This window comes from Acipenser ruthenus, chromosome 26 (assembly GCF_902713425.1).
Source record: "Acipenser ruthenus chromosome 26, fAciRut3.2 maternal haplotype, whole genome shotgun sequence".
Classification (NCBI taxonomy): domain Eukaryota; kingdom Metazoa; phylum Chordata; class Actinopteri; order Acipenseriformes; family Acipenseridae; genus Acipenser; species Acipenser ruthenus.
This window is the reverse complement of record NC_081214.1, coordinates 16,403,286-16,426,889: the sequence shown is the minus strand read 5'-3', so window position 1 is coordinate 16,426,889 and position 23,604 is coordinate 16,403,286. Positions and strand designations below refer to the sequence as shown.

The following is a 23,604-nucleotide window of genomic DNA, read 5'->3' as shown; positions in this document are numbered from 1 at the left end:
CTTACTGTGCAAGGATTAAAGAAGTCAAAACACCCATTACTCCCTTAAAGATGTGCACATACTGTAGCTCCCCAGCTGGGAACTGTTGATACAGCTTTCTAATGATGTAATCCACGTGTGTGTATACCAGATTGCTATGCAAAGTTCAAAATGCAACGCAGAGACGTTAAAAAAAAATTAAACCATCTGTAGAAACTGAAATTATTCTCTCCTACTGAAAGAGATACTGAGAATGAAATGTGGGTGAATGGTAAGCAAACGTTATTCTTCCATAAATATGAGTGTTTAACACTCAATAGTGCTGCATTTAAAAATTAAATTAAATGACCAACGTTTCGACAAGAAGTCTTTTTCAATGACATCTGTGTTTTGGGTTTTTTTTATACAAAGAATTGTATATATTTTTTTAACATATGCAATCTTATAATACAAACATATTTTCAAATATGTAATTCTAGCATTCCTACATGTATAAACCTAAACCCATAACTCTTACCTGTACCTTCAGTGATAATTATTACGTAATAGGAAAGGTATGGTAAATATATATATATATATATATATATATATATATATATATATATATACAGTTGTATGCAAAAGTTTGGGCACCCCTGGAAAAAATGTATGTTACAATGAATCTTTAAGAGAACAGAAGTTGACCTGACCTCTTCATGGTACAAAGTTAAACATGACACATTTCTGCAAATTTTAATACAGGATTACTATTTATTTGCATTTATTACAGATTAAAAATAATAAACAAAAGTGAACATGGCGCGTGCAAAAGTTTGGGCACCCTTTTGGACCATTCTTAATTACTTCTTAAAAAGATGATTACTAAGGTCCAGAAAGATTGATTCACTCGTTAGGGCTTCAATTAGTCAGGTGAAGTCAATTCCAGTGTTGAACTATTACTCTGAAGTAACTTCATACCTTCTAATCTGTCAGACTGTGATGGTTGTACTGTCTGGTTTCAAAAACCATGGGCTCCTCTAAGTAGATGTCTGAGGACTTGAAAATGAAGATAATTGACTTTCACAAAACAGGAGAAGGCTGTAAAAAACTCTCTCAACGCTTCCAGCTAGCAATTTCAACTGTCAGAAACATTGTCAAGAAATGGAAGTTAAATGGAATGGTTAAAGTCAAGGCAAGATCTGGAAGACCAAGAAAAATATCACATAGACTTGCCCGAAAACTAGTCAGATCTGTACAACAGAACCCACAGGTCACTGCAAATGACCTTCAGAACAGTTTAGCCGACACTGGAGTAGTTGTTCACAGGTCCACAGTCCAGCGTACCTTACACAACAAAGATCTGCATGGGAGAGTTGTCAGAAGGAAGCCTTTTCTACGACCTCATCACAAAAGTCAGCGTCTAAAGTATGCAAAAGAAAACCTTGACAAGCCTGAAGCTTTTTGGAACAATGCGCTGTTGAAACGAAAATTGAACTGTTTGACCACAACCAAAGAAGGTACGTTTGGAGAAAAAAGGGTGAAGCATTTCAAGAAAAGAACACCTTGCCAACTGTTAAGCACGGGGGTGGCTCTATTATGCTTCGGGGTTGTGTGGCAGCCAGTGCAACCGGAAATATTGTGCGGGTGGAAGGAAGAATGAATTCAACTTAATATCAACAAATCCTAGAAGCTAATGTTCTAAAGTCAGTCAGGACACTAAAGCTGAAAGGAGGTTGGATATTTCAGCAAAACAATGATCCAAAACATACCTCAAAATCAACCATGAAATATTTACAAGAAAGAAGGAGAAAGGTTTTGGAATGGCCGTCACAGTCCCCAGACTTGAATATTATTGAAAATCTGTGGGGATATCTCAAACATGCAGTGCATGCAAGGAGACCTAAGAATCTTTCTGAGCTGGAAGAGTTCTGCAAGGAAGAGTGGGAAAAAATTCCAAAGGCAAGAATAGAAAGACTCTTAGCTGGCTACAGGAAACGTTTGGAAGCAGTTATATCTGCCAAAGGAGGTGTTACCAAGTACTAAGTGACAGGATGCTCAAACTTTTGTACGCGCCATGTTCACTTTTGTTTATTATTTTGAATCTATAATAAATGCAAATAAATAATAATTCTGTATTAAAATTTTCAGAAAGGTGTCATGTTTAACTTTGTACCATGTAGAGATCAGGTCAACTTCTGTTCACTGAAAGATTCATTATAACATACATTTTTTCCAGGGGTGCCCAAACTTTTGCATACAACTGTATATATATATATATATATATATATATATATATATATATATATATATATATATATATATATATATATGTAATTCATTTATAAATGGGCCTCACATTTTAAGGGAGTAATTGAATTTTCCTTTATCTGTCTTGTAGAGCTTCTCCAGCTGTAACGCATACAGCATTAGATGTTTCCATTCTGTGGAAGTTGGACATTTCTCTCCTTTCCAGTATTTAAGGATTCACTTTTTAGTATGAAAGAACAACAGCTTAAGACAATATTAACATCATTTCTATTAAATTGCATCACACAAGATGTTACACCCAAAATGCAGAAGCTAGGCATCACTGTGTGCCTTACATTGTTAATAGATGTATTCATGGATTTGTTGCCATACTGCATTCATTTTAACACAACCTCAAAATGCATGTATAACGTTCTCAGTCTGTAACTACCTTCTTCACATTCAGAGGTTAATAAGCTCTATTCATTGTGCCTTACCCTTCATATTGGGTAATATTGTTATAATGTGTCCAAGCCCTTGCCCAGGAAGCACACCCATGGTCTTCAGTGTTTTTTATTCACATTCTTATATTATTAGATGATTAATGTGACTGTTATGAGATCCTTCACACTTCATCAATTAGGGGTGCAGAGCACATTATCCAGTGATGTCAGTATATGAAGCAAAACTCATTTCAACATTGAAGACTGAGAAAGATTTGATGTCAAAACGATGGTGATAGAATCTATATCTTTTCTTTTAGCACTTCTTAATCTAATCCGTACAAACATTCATGGCTGTATGCTTCTAACTGTTCACAAAATGGTTTGAATCTATAAAAGAGCAGAACATATTAACATATAACCATATTCATACATGTTCTTTTCTTTAATGACAATGAGGGCTTAAGAGTTTCTCCAAACTTATCACAGCTTTGCATCACAAAGGATCACATATAACTGACTGTTTTTCTATGAAAGCGTAACCTTTTGTTTTCCAGATACACCTGCATAACTGAATATAAACACGTGTTTTAATGTAGTTCCACAATCTGAAACTGTATTCAGACATTTGATTGGTATAATAAAGGATTCATTACAATATTTGCATATATCTGGAAAGTCGCTTATTCATTTTTGACGAAACTTAGTATTAAGATTATTCACAAAGCTACAAGGAGTATTCCTAGTTGTATTTCACAGTTAGTCAAGTTAAGTCACTAACATTACAGACAGCTTGTAAAAAACAATGATTTGAATAATACTACATTTCATTGTGTTTTTTATGGAAAATCAAGGGGTTATAATAATTCGATGCAATTTGTTCCAGCTGAAAGCGGTGCCTATATTGATGCCTTTCTTGATATACAGTGCTTCTGAAATATTTAGAGTACAAAACTGTACTGTAGCTTATGATATTAATAGAAACATTCTGAAAAGGGGTTGGAATTTTGAAATCGCTCGAGACATTCCACAAACTTGAAGAGATGTATTAGCATGCACATCAAAATACTTTTCCATATACAGTACCAAGCCATGGAGGAACAATATGTACAAATAGAGAAGGAACACATTTTGTCTGATTCAAGTTCAACAATACCCTTGTTGAATTGTAAAAACTATTTCATAGGAACATTTATACCAAGCAAACTGAAATAACTTTAAGAGCGTACCGAGATACCATACAATTTATATAAAATATAGAAATTATATTAAAAGTGGATAACTGACCTCCAGTTTTTTATCCATAGTTTTCTATTCTTCTTCAAAGTCATATTCAGAGAAGAACTGGTTATTTCATTTTGTGTGCCTGATAATGCAACAAAACCAGCATTCATTCAATATTCCATATTTTTATTTGAGAGTGGGAGGTGTTTGCTAACCAGGTTTTCAAAAGAGGATAGAGGCTCTTTTATCTCGGTGAGTGGTCAACCCTCATTTAGACACCTACATCTGCTATCTCCATAGCAACACTAGAACACGCATTGTTGGCTTGCTACATTCACCTTGAAACTTTTCAATACTGTAGTTTTGCTGAATAAACAGCTAGAGGCAGATTTTAGTCCATTCAGTTCTTCCAGGGGAGTGTCTTCTTCAACCCATGATTTTAATCAGCAGAAGTTGTGCTACTTTATGTATTTGACTGGGCTGGAGATATGGATGCTGCAGGGATTTTAGTTTAGGTTGTGCACACCCACAGATCAGAATGTAGAACTATGAAACACTGAATATCCACAGAGGCAGACTTCACAGACTTTCTCATTTAAATTTTAGGTTTTTACCTTACACCAGTGCCACCCCATGACTGAATTATGTAACTGTAGTTCATTTGGATGGGATTTTAAATAGAATACAGTGTTCAAATGTCGCAGCGTATGGAATATCACATTTGCACCGTTCCTAAAACATAAATTGAAAAAGTGCAACCTGTTTAATTTACTTTAAACATAGTATTTATTATTAAAAGGCTAATACAAAATACATAGAATTGTATAGTACATAATGTAGTCATTTCAAACACACAGTATTTGTGAAATAACCAATTCTGTAGCAGCTGGCCCTTCAGCGATAATTCGGTTTTAAGCATAGTGTACAGAGAGGTAAACATTCTGAATTGAAATAAATATTTTTGAATTTGAAATGTTTACCGCCATTACATACCAGTACTTTATATTAAAAATAATAATAATAATTTTTAAAAAAAATCATTAAAACATTCTGTTCAATTTCTTTTTTTTTTCTCAAATGCTCGAATAAATCTAGACATTTAGCTTTTTACTTTGCTCTCCGTGGTTGACGGGGTTTTTTTTTCCAACTTAAACTACAGGAATCAAAAGCTGTAGTGTATCATATCCTACTGCAACGGAGCGATCTGATTGGTTGTCAAGGTTGTGCTGTGTATAATAGCAGTCAAACACACTTTGCAATCTTATAATACAAAATACAATATGGGATAAACAGTTGCAGTGGACTAGCCAGTTACCCTGCTTAAACCCCTTCATAAATATATTGGCATCCCCGAAGAGTTTATTATCTCCTCTTTATTTCCACAAGTGTAGTGGTACCCCAAATCTTATTCATTTACTACCAATGTGAACAATATCATTTAACCTCAATAAATGGATTTCTGCAATGCTGATTGCCAAGACGTATTTTCCTGCAGTGTGATGTGTCACCCCTTATGGATACTCATTGGGTCACTTTCATCCATCAGTGCCATTTGGAGAGGCTGATTTCTGTCAGCAGGGAACATGAACTGCAGCTGATTGAGCCCCATTTCCACCTGTTTTCATCTTGCTCAGCTGCCAATGAAAACTAAGGGACTGATTTCAAACCACTCTCAACTTGTTCCCAGTGACAAATGGAAACAAGGCTTAGAACAATGATGGAACTCGTTTATTTACCCCAGATTCCTAAGCTGGAAGCCAAACGTTTGATCCTACATCTACAGCATCAAAAAAATACACAAACTGTATTTTCTCCACTATTAGTATGTATTAGAAATTCTAACTACACATTTATTGTTCCACGAGACTTTATTCAGAAAAGGTTATCCACTTCAGTTTAAATTTGAACTGTATAAGTATGGAGCCAAAACAAATTTCTCAAAAGCGCATTCTCTGAAGTCTACCGAAAAAACAAGCATTTGAAATGGGCTGTAAAAACAAGGGTTGAGATCACCCAAGTGAGATCTGAACACATGACGCAGTGCTTCTGAACTCTGGAAACACAGTAAGGTTTCCACGGCAACTCCAGCATGTCACCTGATCAGTTATTATTTATACATCTCCATGCCTTCAACTAGACCCCTGAGTTCTCTATCTAACCAAACAGAAACTCCAATGGTTTAACCCCAATGTCCCTAAATCCCAAATATTGGAAAATATGCCTCTGTATATCTGGTGCCAACTTCAATGCCAAGCAACCAAGACATATCATATGCTGGATGGATAATGCCCAGTGGAAATAATTCTGATCATAAGCGCCCTGGACTCAGATCACAAAAACACCCAGATGTCAATGTACCCAAACACACACAACCTGGGTGTTCTTAAAAAGTTTCAGATTTCAAATTAACTATAAAATGCTATAAACAGCTTGAATTCTGTAACTTTTAAGGGTTTAGTTAAGTAATTGAGAGCTCAGTTGGAATGAAAACCAGAAGACACAGGAGTCCCTGAGGACCGGGTTTGAGAAGCCCTGCTATAGCGTGTCAGTTTCCTTTTCATTATTATTATTATTATTATTATTATTATTATTATTATTATTATTATTATTATTAAGTTTGCATTCACCATTTTTGCATCAGTTCCCTTTTCAAGTCCCATTTCAAGTTTGTTCATTATTATTCTGAGATATAGATTCCCAGTAGATTGGTTAAAAGGAAATTGTTTCTTTTGACTTCTGATTGTTCAGTGCTCTGAGGGTCCCGTGTTCCACACACCATTCTAATTCCATATACAGGGCAGTCCGATTGCTTTTGCATACCACTAAGTGGAGGCACAGCACACGCACATAACCTTGTAGTGATACACCTGACACAGAAGAGTTGCTTCGGCCCTAGAAACCCAAGAACCCAGGACGCCCCAGCTGAAATTAGGGAGTTCATTCTTTATTGTTTTTTTCTTCTTTTTACCAGAAACCTGACTCATTCTTTTTGTTTGTATTGGCTGGTTCAGCCTGGTCAGTAATGTTGTACAGACATCTACCTCTCCTGCAGCCCACGGGAACAGCTGTAAAGAGCAGGATGCCGTGCTGCTTGGATCCACAGCTCTGGACAGATGCAAGTGTCCCACTGCCAGATTGTATTCCCAAGGCTAACATCCACCACTCTGTATAGCAGCTTTCTCTGACAACATTGACATCAGCTGTGTGGAAATTCAACGTGAAGAGATAAGGTTGTGGAAAGAGTATTTGCTTGCATGTATTTATTACCTGCTATCTAAATTAAACACCAATACAAAGAGAGGTATGTGGCAGGTCAGCATTATGGCATTGAATACAGTACAAGGCTTTTCAACTCCATTTCCATTCAAGCCTTGGTCTCTTTTGAACATTATATCATTCTGAATGCTTGTGTGAAATGAGTTTTAGTGGTATCAGCTCGGGGTGTAGCAATTCATTGTGTATCGATGAATGAGGATACTTTATTTACATTATATATTGCATAGAGGTATGTATCCGTCCTTCGGATGAGACGTAAACCGAGGTCCTGTTGTAAGTGGCTCTGCAGCAGTTGTTGATGCATGGTTCACCCCCTAGTCTTTGTAAGTCGCTTTGGATGAAAGCATCTGCTAAATGACTAATTCATAATAATAATAATAATAATAATAATAATAATAATAATAATAATAATAATAATAATAATAATGCATTGTATGTATCGTACTGCAAGACTAAAAGCACAACAGAGCTCACTGTAGTTCCCCAAGTGGTCCTTGAATGAAGAAGTGTGTTTTATAGTTAGTCTAAATACATACTCTCCCTAACATATTTAATGTATGTCTTAACAATATAGTCCTCCATTTAATGATCATGTGATGTTATTATACATATCGTATAGTGGCCTGCATATCCTGATGTCCATCGTACATATTACCTCTAGTATTAGCCCAGTTCCAAGTATACAGGCATAGATATCACAAAGCAGCCATCATATGTAGGGATTCAGGTTTTTTTTGTTTGGATTGCCCAACTGACTGCATTTTTCTAGAGGAACATATTTGTTTTGGACCAGCTGGTGCACTTCACTGAAAAATGAACAAACCTTACTGTGCAACCCTAATGTGATAACATTCCATTTGTTTTCAACCAGCTACACTGACAGCAAGTTGGATATCAATCATATCCAAAGCCTTCCTGTCTGAAAGACGTGGATAAATCTAATAATTCAAAAGAAAACTAATCAGAATAACTCCTACAGTAAGGAGAATGCTACACATCTTCAAGCAAGGCGGATGTCATTTAATTTTGGAGGGCAGTAACATGTGATCTCATTAAGTATCAAATCCATAGCAACCCACTGCAGAATTAATACATTTTCACAATCAAGGTCCTTTGAGCACTGCTATCAGAAATAAAAGCCATGTTTCTATCTGTACCACTGTATTTCAACTAGCTGTTACAGTGGGTCAGGACAAGTTTTGCATTTTGTAGCCAGTAATGTGTGACAGGTGGCCACCATACTTGGGTTCTCAGATACAGTAGACTCTAATCTGAACCAGTTGGGAATCAGACCTTGTTCAGATCAGTGATTTGTTTGGGGTTCTGTCAACTGTACCATACTGTATAGTTTTTCTTCTGATACTCTGGTATAATCTCAACTGCAAATGTTTTACACTCTTATAGAATTGTGTGATGTTTGTTTTTTACACCTGCTAATGTATGAGCATGCACTCATTATAACAGCATGGTTTGGTTGGATTAGTGAAAGTAAACATTATATGAAAAATGTGTTTACTCCAACTGGGAGAGGACAAACCCCAGTGTGTGGAAGCCAGATGGTTAAACTTGTTCTTATATACAGTATATATATATATATATATATATATATATATATATATATATATATATATATATATAAACTGCACAACACAGCTGATGAAAACAGTTGTGTTCCCTGCAGAGAGATATTAGCCCCTGGCAGACGAGAATTCTGGAAAATCTTCTGTCCTTGCGCAGTTCCTTGGCATTCATATTTGGAGTGCATCCACGTGAACCAGGAAGGTGAAATCTGAGGTCATGTTCCTGAGGTGGAGAAAGGAAGCATCTTTTCTGTCCTTCACCTTGGCATGTTTTTGCTTCATTTCCTCAGCAACGCTACCCCTTTCACAGTACCTCACTACAATAACAAATGATTCAAGTCATTTGCACTTTTTAAACCCTTCTTCCCTTCCATTTACAATAACATTTGTATATTTTACATAGAGTTAGTAAATCACAGATATGTCTGCCTGTATTCTTCTGGCACACTTCACACAACATTCTGATTGTGGGTGACATAGCCTTCCATTCGTCACGGAGATCACTGGACAGTTCCATCTGTTTTTGAGGGTGTGGTAATCTAAGCAGAATTCTCCATTATAGCTCCTCCCACAATGGTTCAATTGGGTTCAGGACAGGGCTTTGGGCTGGCCATGTGAGATTGCCAGTCCCAGATTGCCATTTATTTAAACAAGGTCGCTTGGCGTGCACAATTGCATCTGAAATACACTGACAGTTATTATAATATTATGGGTCGCATTTAAAAGTAAATCCTGTTCTTGATTAATTACAGGGTATTAACAAAGACAGCAGCCAATAAAACACTCTCCTATAACTATGTTGCACATTGTCACCCCTGTTCTTATACTAGTCCATAATACTAAAGCAGCAAGCCTCCACTCCTGCATGGATGCCTCGCTCAGATATGCAATCAATCTGTCGGAGTGGGTAGGCGGATGCTTTGTACATGTGTGTCAGAAATAGAAACTGGTCTGACATGCAAGAGCTTTGGCATGAAATGAAGAGCAACTGGATCGTTAACCAGCTGCCTGCTCCTGGGAAAAGGCTAACATGTGTGTGGGCAGATAGGGCCCAGTCTTTCTTCTGAAGGTCTTCCCTGGCTGCACTAAAGTCACACATTACGTACTGTAGATTTGGTAAAACTACCTCAAGAATTACCCAGTTTAGCCATTGTTCAGTCCAGTCATTTTATAGTGTTGCAGAAAACAGATGGAAAAAGTGGAACTTAGTTTGTGAAATGCAATCCACATTAGATGTTTTCTAAAAGACTAGTGAAACTCATCAGAAAGGGTCGCAGTTCTAGAGAAGTTTTAACAGAGGCTCTAAAACTGCAACTCCCAGTATGCAACAAGTGACTGCAACTCCCAGTATGCAACAAGTACTGTATATGCATAAACACACTTTTTTTTGGCATCCTAGGTTTTAATGTATCTGGTTTTATAAGGGTGATTTTACAGCTATGTTTAAACTGGACAGTGTTACAGCAATGTTTATTTAAACTGTCATGCAAGGTCATGTAGGGCTGTCAGTATAACTGCATAGCCATAATTAAGTATACGTAGTCCGGCTATATTTGCGCTGTTGCTGTGTAACACAGGTTGGAACAAGCTGTTCTACAGCACAGTTGCTGATTTCAAAAGACAGAAATGCATAATATAGGCTGCAAGAAATGTATTAATTTCACATCCACCTACAAAGAAGTCCTAGTCATTTTCTCTCTTAATTAAGGCTAAGGGAATCCAGGAACTAATGCCAAAACACAGCTCATACACAGCATCATTCCCTTTCCTCCGAGACAGTTACAGTACAGCTGTTCCATGTTTTTGTCCATTCAGATTCTCAATATGCCTAAACTGAAACCCATACAGCTCACAGAGCTGGGAAAGCCTCTGTCACTTCTGTTAGATAGGTCCTCCTAGGGCCGGATTAACCTATATGCAAATACGCTATAGTGTAGAGCCCAAAGCAGAAATGGGGCCCCCACGAGGTCACCATTTGTTTGGGACATTTAACAAAAACTGCATGCGGCCGGACCGGCCCATACACACAGGAAGAGAGCTGCACAGAAGCTTGCTTTTGGTTAATTTTGTTATTTTATAAAGGCTAGGTATTTCTTTCTCGATTACAGCATACCTGGTCTCTGAGTCTCTCACGCAAGCAGCTTCCTGCTAATGTACAATACCAAATGCCCCACACCCTCTGCCTCCTGGGAAAGATCTGTCCCTAGTCCTACGTCATCAATCGGCAGGACAAAATGTATGAATCAGGCTCAATTTACGTATTCATTTATTTCAGTTTTAGGGCAAATTTAAAAACCTGTCCCGTCTGAAATGTGCACAGTATGCCTGTTTACATTTTATAAATTTTCCTTTTTCATTTGGGGTTTGTAATTTTAGAAAAATAGGCAGGTAAAGGTAAACGTGTACAATGCAGGAGGCTAAAGGAAATTCAAATGAAGATGTCTGCAGCCGATAAGAACGGGTTAAGTCCATAGTGTTTGTTTCTCTCGCTACAAAATAAAACCCAAAATGAAGTAAAGGACAGAAAAGTTACTCCCTTTTTTTTGTTAAACTACATTGTTTACTACTAGTCCATAGAAGGAATCTACGAACAGGTTTGGAAAAAAATAAAAATAAACATTGTTTTTGTTTTGTGCATATAGAATTCTGCTGCTATTGTATATATTAGCTGCTGGACTTTCTGGTAAACTAACAAAACCACTGACCCATTAACCTCAGTGGATGTTATATTATGCACTTGCTAATGCTTTTGTACTTTACTGCCTGGGACTGAAGCTTTTTTTATGTCTGTGATCCATATTGCATCATTTTGTGTTCTATGTTCCCACGGATGTTTGAATGTTAATTAAAATGATCATTAACAACAGTGAGATTTAATTATTATCACTTGAATGTGATTTCTGTCGTGTGGTACAAGACAATAAAGGCTTACACAGTTTAACATGCCTCGTGCACAGCTATGATCAGCAAAGAAAAAAGCCTACATAAAGTGCTCAGATAAGTTATCTAATTCAATTCAAAGACGCTTTCTCATTATTATTGATTGGTACTGCAAAAATGCATAAATTGAAAACAAAGTAAAAGTTAGGAAATCTCATCTTGCATTAAAACAGGTTTTTAACAGGTTCCTAAGATGTCATGTACGGTGTCTCACATATTTCAACCTGTGCATAGGATTCGTATCAAATTAGCTTTATGCTGGGCTTGTTTGTATCCGAATATCTCATAGGGAGCTCAAAGCAACCCACGAACACATGTGAGTGAGTCTCAATGGGGCTGACAGACCACCCTGTAGTGTATGAACTATCCTTAAGAGTGCAGAAAATATAAACCATGTTCACAGTGCTGTATTGGTGCATAACCGTAGAACTGTATAAGAACAATACAGGCAGACAGATGGACACACGGATGATGTTTCTCACATTTTTATATGGCAGTCCTACAAATCAGGAGAATATATATTTTCCCCTCCATAATGAATTATAAAGTGCAAAGCCAATCACATTGAATAGAAAAGCTTTTTTTTAATGAAATTCTCAAGTCTGCAGACCATAAAAGTGCCTAATTTTGGTTTGAAACTGGAAAATTAATGGTTACCATGCACAGGCATGATGGAAAATACTGTAAAGTGACTGCATCTGTATTTGTCACCTTGTTTTTTTTTTTTAAAAATTGCAAACTCCATGGCCGAACATGTATTTAAGAATGCTCAGTTCTTCTCAGTGCTGTGAAAGAGCGGGCTGGAAATGTCTGCTCCATGCTCCGCTCCAGGAACTACCCCGCTCCGCTCCCCCGCTCCATATACAATTGGCTCGCTCCGCTCCACTCACACTGTGTGCCCAGCGCAGGGGCGGATTAACCAATATGACAATAACACCATTCGCCATATTATGCATAGGGCCCCCACGTCCCTTAATCCGGCCCTGGATTAGAACTCTAAGAAAGGAGGGGTCAGGTTCACTGACTTCACAGATCACTGGATGCTGAGTTTTTGGAGGTGACCATTTCTTGTGTCAAAATGTTATGGTTTTGTAGGGTCTAAAGTTTGAAGGGAAAAAAATCTCCTGCTGTTATTTCACATTTCACAAAAAAAAATTGAAACTGCTGAGCACCACTGAAACTGTGATGTCATTTTCCAGAGGGTCCCATGTGGCAACAAGAAAAGGCACATGAAACAATACATGGAACAGAGATTTCAAAAAACAACACTGAAGAGGAACACTGAGGAGGAATATCTGGAATATTTCAGCTCATCATTGAACAGGTAGCAAGCACACACTTTGTGCATATGGCTGCCCCTCATGACTTGCAAATGTGTCTTGTATTCTGTAATATACAAAAGCAGCACCTGTTTCAATGGGCAAAATGGGCAAACAGCAGATCTGTTTTTTGATAAAGCAGTCAGTTGTTAGGTGATTCCTCTTCCAAAACTGCACTCATAGCATGATTCAAACAAAGTCTCAAATCGACAGACTTTTCTATGGATTTATACCCTCAGTCCAGAACAATGCAAACACCTTTGGTTGAAGCGTCGTGGGCCCTACTCCCTATTGACAGTGTTATGGCAGGTGTTCTTGTGTGACCCCTGTACAGCATGCGGCAAGCGATTGCCTTGTGTATCTCGATTCCAACACGTCTTGAATGCACCTAGCCTTTCCACTCTGAAAGCCCAGCCTCAACCAGGAAAGGAAAGATACTTGTACTGAGTGTACAGCTGTGTGTGTGTCTCATGGGGAATGAGTCGAGTGACTTTTAGTTGAACCCCTTGAATCAGGAAACTAAGTCATGATGTAAAACCCACATGACAAATACATTTATGGCAGGGGTTCTATCTGCATTAAAGTTCCACAGGGTTCATTCCAACCAACTCTCAGTTGTATTTCAAATGTCTCCTTTGCAGAAATAGACTGCATTGTCTATTGTTGTGCCTCAGCTACATCTGAATCAGAATCAGAATACTCATATTTTTGGCTGTACACAATTAATTTGTTATTATCTTAATGCTTGTAAAATGTGCGCTGAATAACTTATATTTTTTAAATAATGCCCTTTGTTTTTTTTGCTCTGTAAGTGCTCAGTGAAAGCTATCAAGGGAGTGCCTTTGAATTTGACCTGTCAGCAGGACATTAGCAGCACATTTTTAGGATTAACAGGTGCCTCGAATTACAGTTTAACCATTATGTCCTGGTCTACTGTATACAGAATGTCCCAAAATGTCAAAAAGAAATCAGCCATAGAGTTTTTGTACCCAGTGTACTAACACATGGACAAATCCACCCAAATCTATTCTGTATATTGACCACATTTATCAGGGGTGAAAGCCACTTCTAAATTTAAAACAGTCTGCATGCCCATATTCGTTTAAGATGGATTTCAATATTGTTGGTGCTAGGTCTAGTTTATAGTGTTGGAAAGGAGCAGTTTTACCATATGACTTACCAGCTTCACACTTCTATGAGGGGCCCCCTGATGAAATTCTGTAAGGGGACTGTTTTGAATTGTTTTCTGGTTCAGCATTCTGAGCTCACTATTGGAAGCTGAGTTGTGGGGGCGGGTTCCAGACTGGTGTTGGTTCATTGAGGTAGGGGGCTGTTCTGCACCCTGTGTGTAATAAAGCTTGTTGAATCACAACCGAGAGAATCACACCGAAAACAGTTGCGTGTCAAATATAAAGCTGATATCTTGGAGTATTAGGTCACAGGTCAAAGCCAAGGGTGCTGTTAAGACTTTGCAAAGGGTTATACAGTATATATTTGAAAAACACAACTTCTTGCAGTTCTCTGTGCTTTATTTTTTTTGTATTGATATTTTTGTTTTCTAGACTTTATTTTAACAGGAAGTTATTGGGGAAAGAGCTGCCATCAGATAGTGTTGTAGCAAAATAAATGAGCTTCACCTGAATCAAAGTGCATGACAAACGTCTGGAAAACAAAATAGGAATGAAAACCAAGTACCACTGGATTGCATTAACTCAACTGAACAATAATCTTTTCAGTAACCAGTTTGAATATATTTTTTAGCCCATAGCTTTTTGTTATCAACTTTCCTGGAAGCAACACTAAGCAAATGCATTTTTTTTTTTTTTTTTTTTTGCTAAAAGCATACATTACTGTTTCATACAATTCGTACTCACACAAAGCACTGCTATAATCGCATCTGAAATAAATGCCTTCCCTTTTGAAAAGAAAACCTGGCCTTCACCATGAAGCAGGCAGCATTAACATCAGTATGCTAAAGTGAGAAATCGTCATGTAAACATTTAGATGTCTTTTCAGACAAATCTGTTTAACGAAAGATAAAAGCTTTACTCAGGGAACCCTAACTTGCACGGCTTGGACTGCTTTCAAATTGTTTCTCTATTTGGGGATGTTAGTTTCATGCTGATATGCTGATGTATGACATCCTAAATGAACGATGACATACCGTAAACACAGGAAATTCTCAACTACATGTATTGTTTTTACACTTGCAGTCCCACACACACATTTTAACGTGTAAAATGGCTACTGACTATATTGCTATTTTATTGACAGAATTGCACAGTTATATTACTAAAGCACATGGCTGCACCAGACAACATTTATTGTAAGTACAGTATCAGAAAGTGGTACATCGTCAGAATGTGGTATGTGTACCAAAACTTGATCAGTGTAATGTCAGAAAACGGTACACACATTGATTCGGAAGTGCTGTGCTTGACTACTCAGACCACTGGAACAAGACACACTGTAGTTCACCCACAAAATCGTATGTTTACAATTTTAGACAACCCAATTTGTTGCTCATCAGTTAAAGTCGCGTAGATTTGCTGAATTGTGAAACAAAAATGATATTAAAAAGATCTTTGCTCCAAGCGCAACCCTTTCAAGTGGGCGTTTCCGTGTTTTCTGAGTTAAAATCATTTGTGCGTGCCACAAATTAGCACACCTGTATCGCACCATTACACCAGATTTGGCTTCATCACGTGTGCCTAGGTTATAACCGTAATTACTGACAAAATACCACCGGAATGAGTTAGTCAGCCAATAAACTAGATGTGATGAACATAGTTAAACAAAACAGGATGTCTATTGTATAAACAGATACAACATATGCTCTACACAAATTATTTCATGTAATAGTGTAGTACTGTCCGTTTCCCCGACACATCTTCGTATCCCCCTTCTCCATCATAAGAACCTTACATAATTAAGTAAAACAAATACAACATAATAATAATAATAATAATAATAATAATAATAATAATAATAATAATAAACTAGAAGGGTGTCTTAGGCCAGTTTGGTTGTTTCTCATTTTTATACTAAATTAGACTTGTTGCTCCGTGCCTGAGTGACAAAGGAGGTTCGCTGACAACCAGTGTATATTGACTTGGCACTGTCCAAACAGTTACCTTTAATAAAACAGTATCTTAAAAACATATTCATAACTATCATTACCAAACATTTGCAAAAGTTAAACGAGGCTGCATGCCAACTGCGTAAAAAGAAACATAAACATATAAACAGGAATCTGATGTGCACAGTGATTGTTACTTACTCTTTGCCGGTGGTTTGACAACCAACGCCGAGACATGTCTTTGCAAACTAATGACTTTCTTTTCTAAAGCCCCCGATCGTAGAGATATCGAGGTGATTTCCCCCTCCAGTTCCTCAATGATATTCAGCGAGTGCCTGGATAAATCCGAGAGCTGTCTCAACACAGAGATCAGAGTAAAACTGCAAACATCCGCCAAGTCTTTGAAATCCGCACCTTGCCGATTCGTGTCTGCCCTGCAAACCTGTTTTGGGAGAATAGACCTTTTGCAGAAAGGCATTTTTAAGAAAATCCGCTGCGATTAAAGCTCAGCTGTAACTCGTGGAAAAGTCGAACAGTTACAGGGTAACTGCACCAGGAGTTATGATCACTTTCATGTTTTTGCGTTGCAATTCATTGTCCACGGTGTGGAGCTCTATAGTCGTTGCAATCTGAAGCATGTGCAGGACCTCCCGTTATGGTACTGTAGTTCAAATTAGACTAGGACACTTACCTATTTGTCAGCAAGGTCCTTTAATGTTGGTATTTTGAATCCGTTTCCTTTAATAATATCTATCTATTAAATTGTATGCCACCGTTTTGCAAACACATTTTTTAAATGTCTTTAGCATTAAAAGAATGTCTGGATAATTGGACAGCACATGAGAATTTATTAATAAAAGACTATACTGGGGACTAAACGTTTCTTCTATTCCATATATCAAATCCCCTAGTGATAAAAAAATAACTTCCATTACTAGCACATACTTCTGATGTATTTGGTACTAATAGACTCTCGTGTTTTTCGGTCCAGGTCAAAAGTGAAATGATTTTGTTGGTGTCATTTTCTCCTGTCCACATTAGAGCATCATGGGGGAATCGTTCAGGATTGACTGACAGTCTCTCAGTAGCTTGTGTCCTCAATGTTTAGCACATAACCCTAGACACTACATGCAAAGTTCCTTTCAAAGAAACTTGTATTTAACTCACAAGTTCAATCTCATGTTATATACACTATCTGGTCTAATGGGCAAGGAGGCTTTTGCCTAGGTTCAGGTTCTCAGGCTTATTATTGCTTCTGTTTCGAAACGTATCTTTTGTCTCTGTAGTGTTCATGCGAATCATAGTTCAGCTACATGTTTTTATATGGGTCATTTGTTTAACAACCTTGGACAGAACAGTAATGTGACAATCCTCCTGGTTGAAACCCTTACTTTGTAAAAGTTTACCATGATAAATGTGCATGGTCATAGTGCAATGCATGTATTTACCATAGTTTACCATGGTTTGCTATGTTTTTTTAACATGCTTTAGCATACCTCACTGTTTTTTTATATATATATATATATATATACAGTATATACTTTTCTATACCTCAAGTGCTTGCCATTGCTTCACCATGCTTTCACGACACTATTGCACTTTGCTATGCTTTCACTATAGTAAGGTTTGTTCATGATTAAAGTTCTGCTCCACTGCCCATCTGCTTGGCCTGTCTCTGTGTTTTTCTAAGCTAATCACTCCCAGCTCAGCTCCCTGTGCAGAGCTCCAACGGAAGAGTCCCACGAAGCAACAACGGAGAGAAAGCACCCCAAAGAGAGCGAGGCACACAGGTCAGTGTTTGTGGTGAATGTTGGACGCTGTTTCTTGTGGGTTTTTTAAATTACGCCCCATCACATGGAAGCAATGTAGCAGAACCATCTGGGTCATCTCCAAAATGAATGTTTTCTTTGTGTTGGCCTCTGGAGTCACTGTCCCTCACATGATCAACTTTATTTTCTTTTCATTTTGGACAGTACTTTATTAGGAACGCCCACTTATCTGAGTCAAGAAACTTGGATCTGTTATATGGGGCTAAAATGCCTGTCTAAATAATTAACACAAACACAGGAAAAAGACTTAAAACTTAAAACATTTTGGACTGAAATATACCTTGACTAGTAAAACAAATCCATACTATACATTGTCGATCACATAAATGTTCAGAATTCATTCACTTTTTAATTTCTTTTAGTTTGGGATGTGTCACGGCATTAGACTTGACAAAAAGAAAAACAGCCTTATCAATTTACAAGATAGCTATTTGAACACTTTTAAAAATCTGTTTGAAATAATTTATCTTAATGAACAAATTTGTATGGGTATGAAATACAAGTTATCGTAGCAAATGTATTATGCTTGTTGTTTAGCTTTGTAGTCATCGCATCCTAGTATATTTGTAAAACTGAAGAACCCTGTGGCCTCAATAGAGCTCTCAGAAACATGTCTAGTACTGCCTTCAGTGGGTATAACAAAACACTTCAGTTAGAAATACCACTTCGAAGATGTGATATAACTGATGTATTTCTTTGGTAGACAAACATTTTCACCAAGTGTATGGAATGCTAAAAAAAACGTATTTTCCATAACTCTGTGTAGTTTCTGGTCCCCTATCAGTCAGCGCCAGTCAGACTGCTACAGAGTTCCCAGTCCCCTTTAAAAAAATCCATGTTAAGGTGTATTATAGTTGCTGATCCAGTAGTTGTTCTCAGTTATTTTGCAAAGGAAATCATTCTATTTATTTTTAAATACCTTGCAGAGTCCAATGCACGTACTGTTTTTTTTTCAGAATGGCTTGTTAATACACTTGCTGGGTTGGATTAGAGATAAACAGGTGGTGCCCAGCAATCCCCATATGGCTCTAGTGCTTAAATCCTGAAAGGAAGAGCCGCAAATACCCATTCCAAAATATCAACATTTGTTATATAATTTTCAATCTAATTAATTTTGTCATGCAGCTAGTGAGTAATATATTGTTCTGTATGCACATGTTGTGAAATTATCCTATATATTGCTGCTTGGTATATACTGTGTATATATATATATATATATATATATATATATATATATATATATATATATATATATATATATATATTGTAGCACAGTGGGGGATGGGATTGGAATCATCCCCGCAGTAAAATGTATAATTTTTGTTAGTTTGGAGAAATGCACTGTTGTTTAATTGAATTGGTTAATTGTTTTATTGCTTAGTTATCCCCTGCACCTGGTGCTTATTATTAAATTGGAGCCAGGTGCAGGGTATAAAAGGGAGAGTCAGTTTGCTGAGGACGACTGCTAAGAAGGCAGCGGCAGGAAGTGGTACGCTGCGTCCTGGCAGTCGTGAGCAAACCAAAGAAAAGGTGCTGTAGTAAACCTATATGTGTTTTTGTTTATTGTTTTAGTGGGGAAACAGCCTAGCTGTCCCACTTGTAGTCAGGGTGTTCTTGTGTGTTAGTTAGGGCTCATGCAGAGCTAGGTGTTTATTTTGTATTTTGTTTTGATTTTGTTCTGCATTAAAATTAGCGCAGAAGCGCTTTCAAACCCTCCATCTCTGTGTCTGGTCAGTATTTTAAAGGGGCAAAACGAACCTGAGCCGCAAGGCTCGTTTACTATATATATATATATATATATAATATATATATATATATATATATATATATATATATATATTAGTGCCTTGCAAAAGTATTCAGACCCCTGACCAATTCTCTCATATTACTGAATTACAAATGGTACATTGAAATTTCGTTCTGTTTGATATTTTATTTTAAAACACTGAAACTCAAAATCAATTATTGTATGGTGACATTGGTTTTATGTTGGGAAATATTTTTAAGAAAAATAAAAAACTGAAATATATTGCTTGCATAAGTATTCAACTCCTGTGCTGTGGAAGCTCCCAGTTTACACCGATGAAAGAAATTGTCCTAATGAGGGCACAATTACCTTACCATTGGCCTCCACCTGTGAACCATTAAAGTTGCTGTCACATTTTCTGGATAAAAAACCCCACTGTTGAAGGATCATTGGTCAGGCTGTGAATCTGAAGGAAAATGAAGACCAAAGAGCATTCTACAGAAGTTAGAGATAAAGTAATACAAATGCATAGATTAGGGAAAGGGTACAAAATTATATCCAAGTGTTTGGATATCCCAGTGAGCACAGTTGGATCAGGAAGTGGAAGCTGCATCACACCACCCCACTCAGCGCTCAAACAAGAAGGAGACTTGTGAGAGAGGCCAACAATCACTTTGAAGGAGCTACAGAGTTCAGTGGCTGGGAGTGCACCAGTCAACCATATCACTCTGCATAACACTGGCCTGTATGGGAGGGTGGCAAGAAAGAAGCCGTTACTCAAAAAGTACCATCTGAAAGCACGTCTGGAGTTTGCCAGAAAGCATGAGAGTGACCCAGCTGCGATGTGGGAAAAGGTTTTGCGGTCAAATGAGACCAAGATAGAGCTTTTTGGACAAAACTCAAAGCGCTATGTGTGGCGCAAACCTACCACTGCCCATGCCTCAAGACACACCATCCCTACAGTGAAGTATGGTGGTGGCAGCATCATGCTGTGGGGATGCTTCTCATCAGCAGGGACTGGGCATCTTGTTAAAATTGGATGGAGCAAAATACAGAGAAATACTGCAAGAGAACCTGCTTCAGTCCGCTAAAAAACTGAAGCGTGGGAGGAAATTCACCTTTCAGCAGGACAATGATCCCAAGCACAAGGCCAAAGCAACATTGGAGTGGCTGAATGTCCTAAGGTGAATGTCCTACAGTGGCCCAGTCAAAGTCCTGAGCTCAATCCCATTGAGAATCTGTGGCACTATTTGAAAATTGCGGTCCACAAGCGTCGTCCAACCAACCTGAACAACCTGGAGCAAATCTGCCAAGAATGGGCCAAAATCACTCCGACACTGTGTGCAAAGCTGGTACATACTTACCCCAAAAGACTTAAAGCTGTTATTGCAGAGAAAGGTGGCTCTACCAAATATTAATGTGTGGGGGTTGAATACTTATGCAAGCAAGATATTTCAGTTTTTTATTTTTCTTAAAAATATTTCCCAACATAAAACCAATGTCACCTTACAATAATTGATTTTGAGTTTCAGTGTTTTAAAATAAAATATCAAACAGAACGAAATTTCAATGTACTATTTGTAATTCAGTAATATGAGAGAATTGGTCAGGGGTCTGAATACTTTTGCAAGGCACTGTATATACCAAGCAGCAAAATAAACCTATCACTATTATAACACATTTATTTTCAAACAAGGTCTATAAATAATGGACATGGACGAAATGATTTTTTTTTTTTAATCATTCAATCATTCATCCTTGACCATGGCACGCTTGAGTGACTATGACTGAAGCATATGCACTTAATCACCTAATTAGTGAGACAGTTGATTGGACACTGGATATGCAGTGATTTCAGCTGTTGAATTGCAAACTTGAATAAAAGCAATAAAGAAAATCACAGAAAAAAAAATATATATATGCCATGTCTGTCAAGAGTGCAGCGCCTTTGTACAATTGGCCTGTTGGAGGCTGGACTAAGGCAGCGTACTGTGGCTCGCCGTCTTGGGTGCTCACAGCCAGCAATTTCAAACCTGGCGAGACGGTATAACCAGACACTCTGTCAATTGACAGGCCATGAACTGGGAGACCAAGAGTCACACCTGCCCAAGATCGACAGATGAAGCACCTTCGTGATATCAATTGTTTATCAACACAATAAAGTCACTGCACCTGCTCTAAAACAGACTTTGTCATTTTTCGATCACATCTAGTGAATTTAAGTGATATGTTTCTTTTGATGCTCAGTATATGTAGTCTTGGACGTTGCGTTTTTCTACTCGGATGCATTATGAGCATCAACAATTTACTCCACTAGTGTTTTCTATTATAACCATGACTTGCATAAAGAAAAAAACATTTGAGTGAAATAGCTTGCATCACTTGATTTTCAAGGTGTGGTATTCGAAGCATAATCAACAGGAACAGGACTGAAAGACCCAAAAAGCTGTCTAACAAAGATGCACAATACTGAAAGATAATATCCTTAAGAATTAGAAAGACAAGCGTTGAATTGACAACAGAACTGGCAGAAAGCACATGTGTTGTCCATCAAATCAACAGTATGAAGTCACTCTTGAAATCTGGACTTAAAGGATGTGTTGCAGTAAGGATACCAGACAATGTTAAAAACTGAAATTATATTACGTAGGGGAGTTCACATTATTTTTCCTTTAAGTAATTTACTGTACTAGAATGTATAAAGGATGGTTAAATATTGTACATTTATTAATCAACACAAAACTTGTATAAACTTAGAACATTGAAAAGCAGAAGCTACTCCCAAATGTTACTGGTTGGTCCATCTGTCTGCAATGGGCAGTAAAAAAAAATTTCAGTACTTCTTTTGAAAACTACATTACCATAATTGGATTGTTTTTTATTTAATAAAAAAAAAAAAAAAAAAAAAAGCTATTTGAGCACCAAACAGCTTGTTTACAAAACGATTCCCAGGAGGAAGGCAGAAGCAAGTTAGTTCAATTAAAGCACACGGAAACCATGTCTTTCCAAAACATGAATGGTTTCAGTACAGAACGAAGTTCACTTCTGCATCACATTTAACTTTCCTGAAATTGTTTTTGACAGTAACATTTCACAGCTTTATTCAGTGCTTGTAAATGTATCTTTTTCATCTTTGATATGTGCACTTTCTTTTATCAATTTAGTTTTCCAAGTTCTTAAATCAGCCACACACAGTCCAATTTGAATTATATGCGTTGCAGGCTGTATAGTCCTTGTATTATCATCCTTTTTTCTTGTCTTTTTCTAGTATGGCTTCCGGTAGACACTTTCGATATCCTGCAGTCTTTGATTACATAAGGTTAAATAAAATATCTACATTATGTTCAGTTTGTTTTTAATTATGTTTCAATTCTAAAATCCTATGTGATGCAAAACTTGTGGTCATAGTTGTACATATTGAGGATGTAGGTTATTGCGATATAGGTTTTCATTTTAATATTCTCTAATGTAGCTACAGCTGTGGTGGGGGTATACATACGTTACACGTCACTTGATCTTCCATTTTTAGTAGAAAAACAGCATAGCCATGTGATCAGTGCCATCTAGTGGAAGTCAATGCATTTATGAATTACTGGTAAGACAAACTTCACATCACAGGTGAAGGATTAAATTACACCTTCGTCTGCTCAAGATTTTTGCCAGATGTTGAGTTTGCAATACAGCATGTTGCTTAATATTAAACGGAATTCAGGCCATTCTGTTTTAGTACGAGTAGTATAGTGCTAGTTTGAAATAAAAAGTTCCAACATAAATCGAATGGATACAGAATTCACATCAGTATCCAATGTGTATCCACAAGGTTTTAAAGAGTATAAATAAACCTTTACAGACTGCAATGTACAATCGCAAGTAATTTAAACTAAAAATAGTTCTGAATATGCTAATGTAAAAATAAGTAGTTCCCATTACTTGGTTTGTTTTAAAGACATTAAAAACAGTAA

At 37.2% G+C, this 23,604-nt stretch overlaps 1 protein-coding gene across 2 annotated transcripts in view; it reads right to left on the bottom strand.

Moving 5' to 3' along the window:
- Window positions 1-16,645, bottom strand: part of LOC117963340 (NHS-like protein 2) — a 94,439-nt gene extending 77,794 nt beyond the window's left edge. Inside the window, exon 1 of one of the 2 annotated variants that reach the window (XM_034903063.2) lies at window positions 16,268-16,645. In XM_034903063.2, the coding sequence (XP_034758954.2) occupies window positions 16,268-16,544 (277 nt within the window). In that variant the 5' untranslated portion in view covers window positions 16,545-16,645. The remainder of the gene's footprint in view (window positions 1-16,267) is intronic. The other variant, XM_034903064.2, reaches the window with a different exon arrangement.
- Window positions 16,646-23,604: the final 6,959 nt, after the last annotated feature.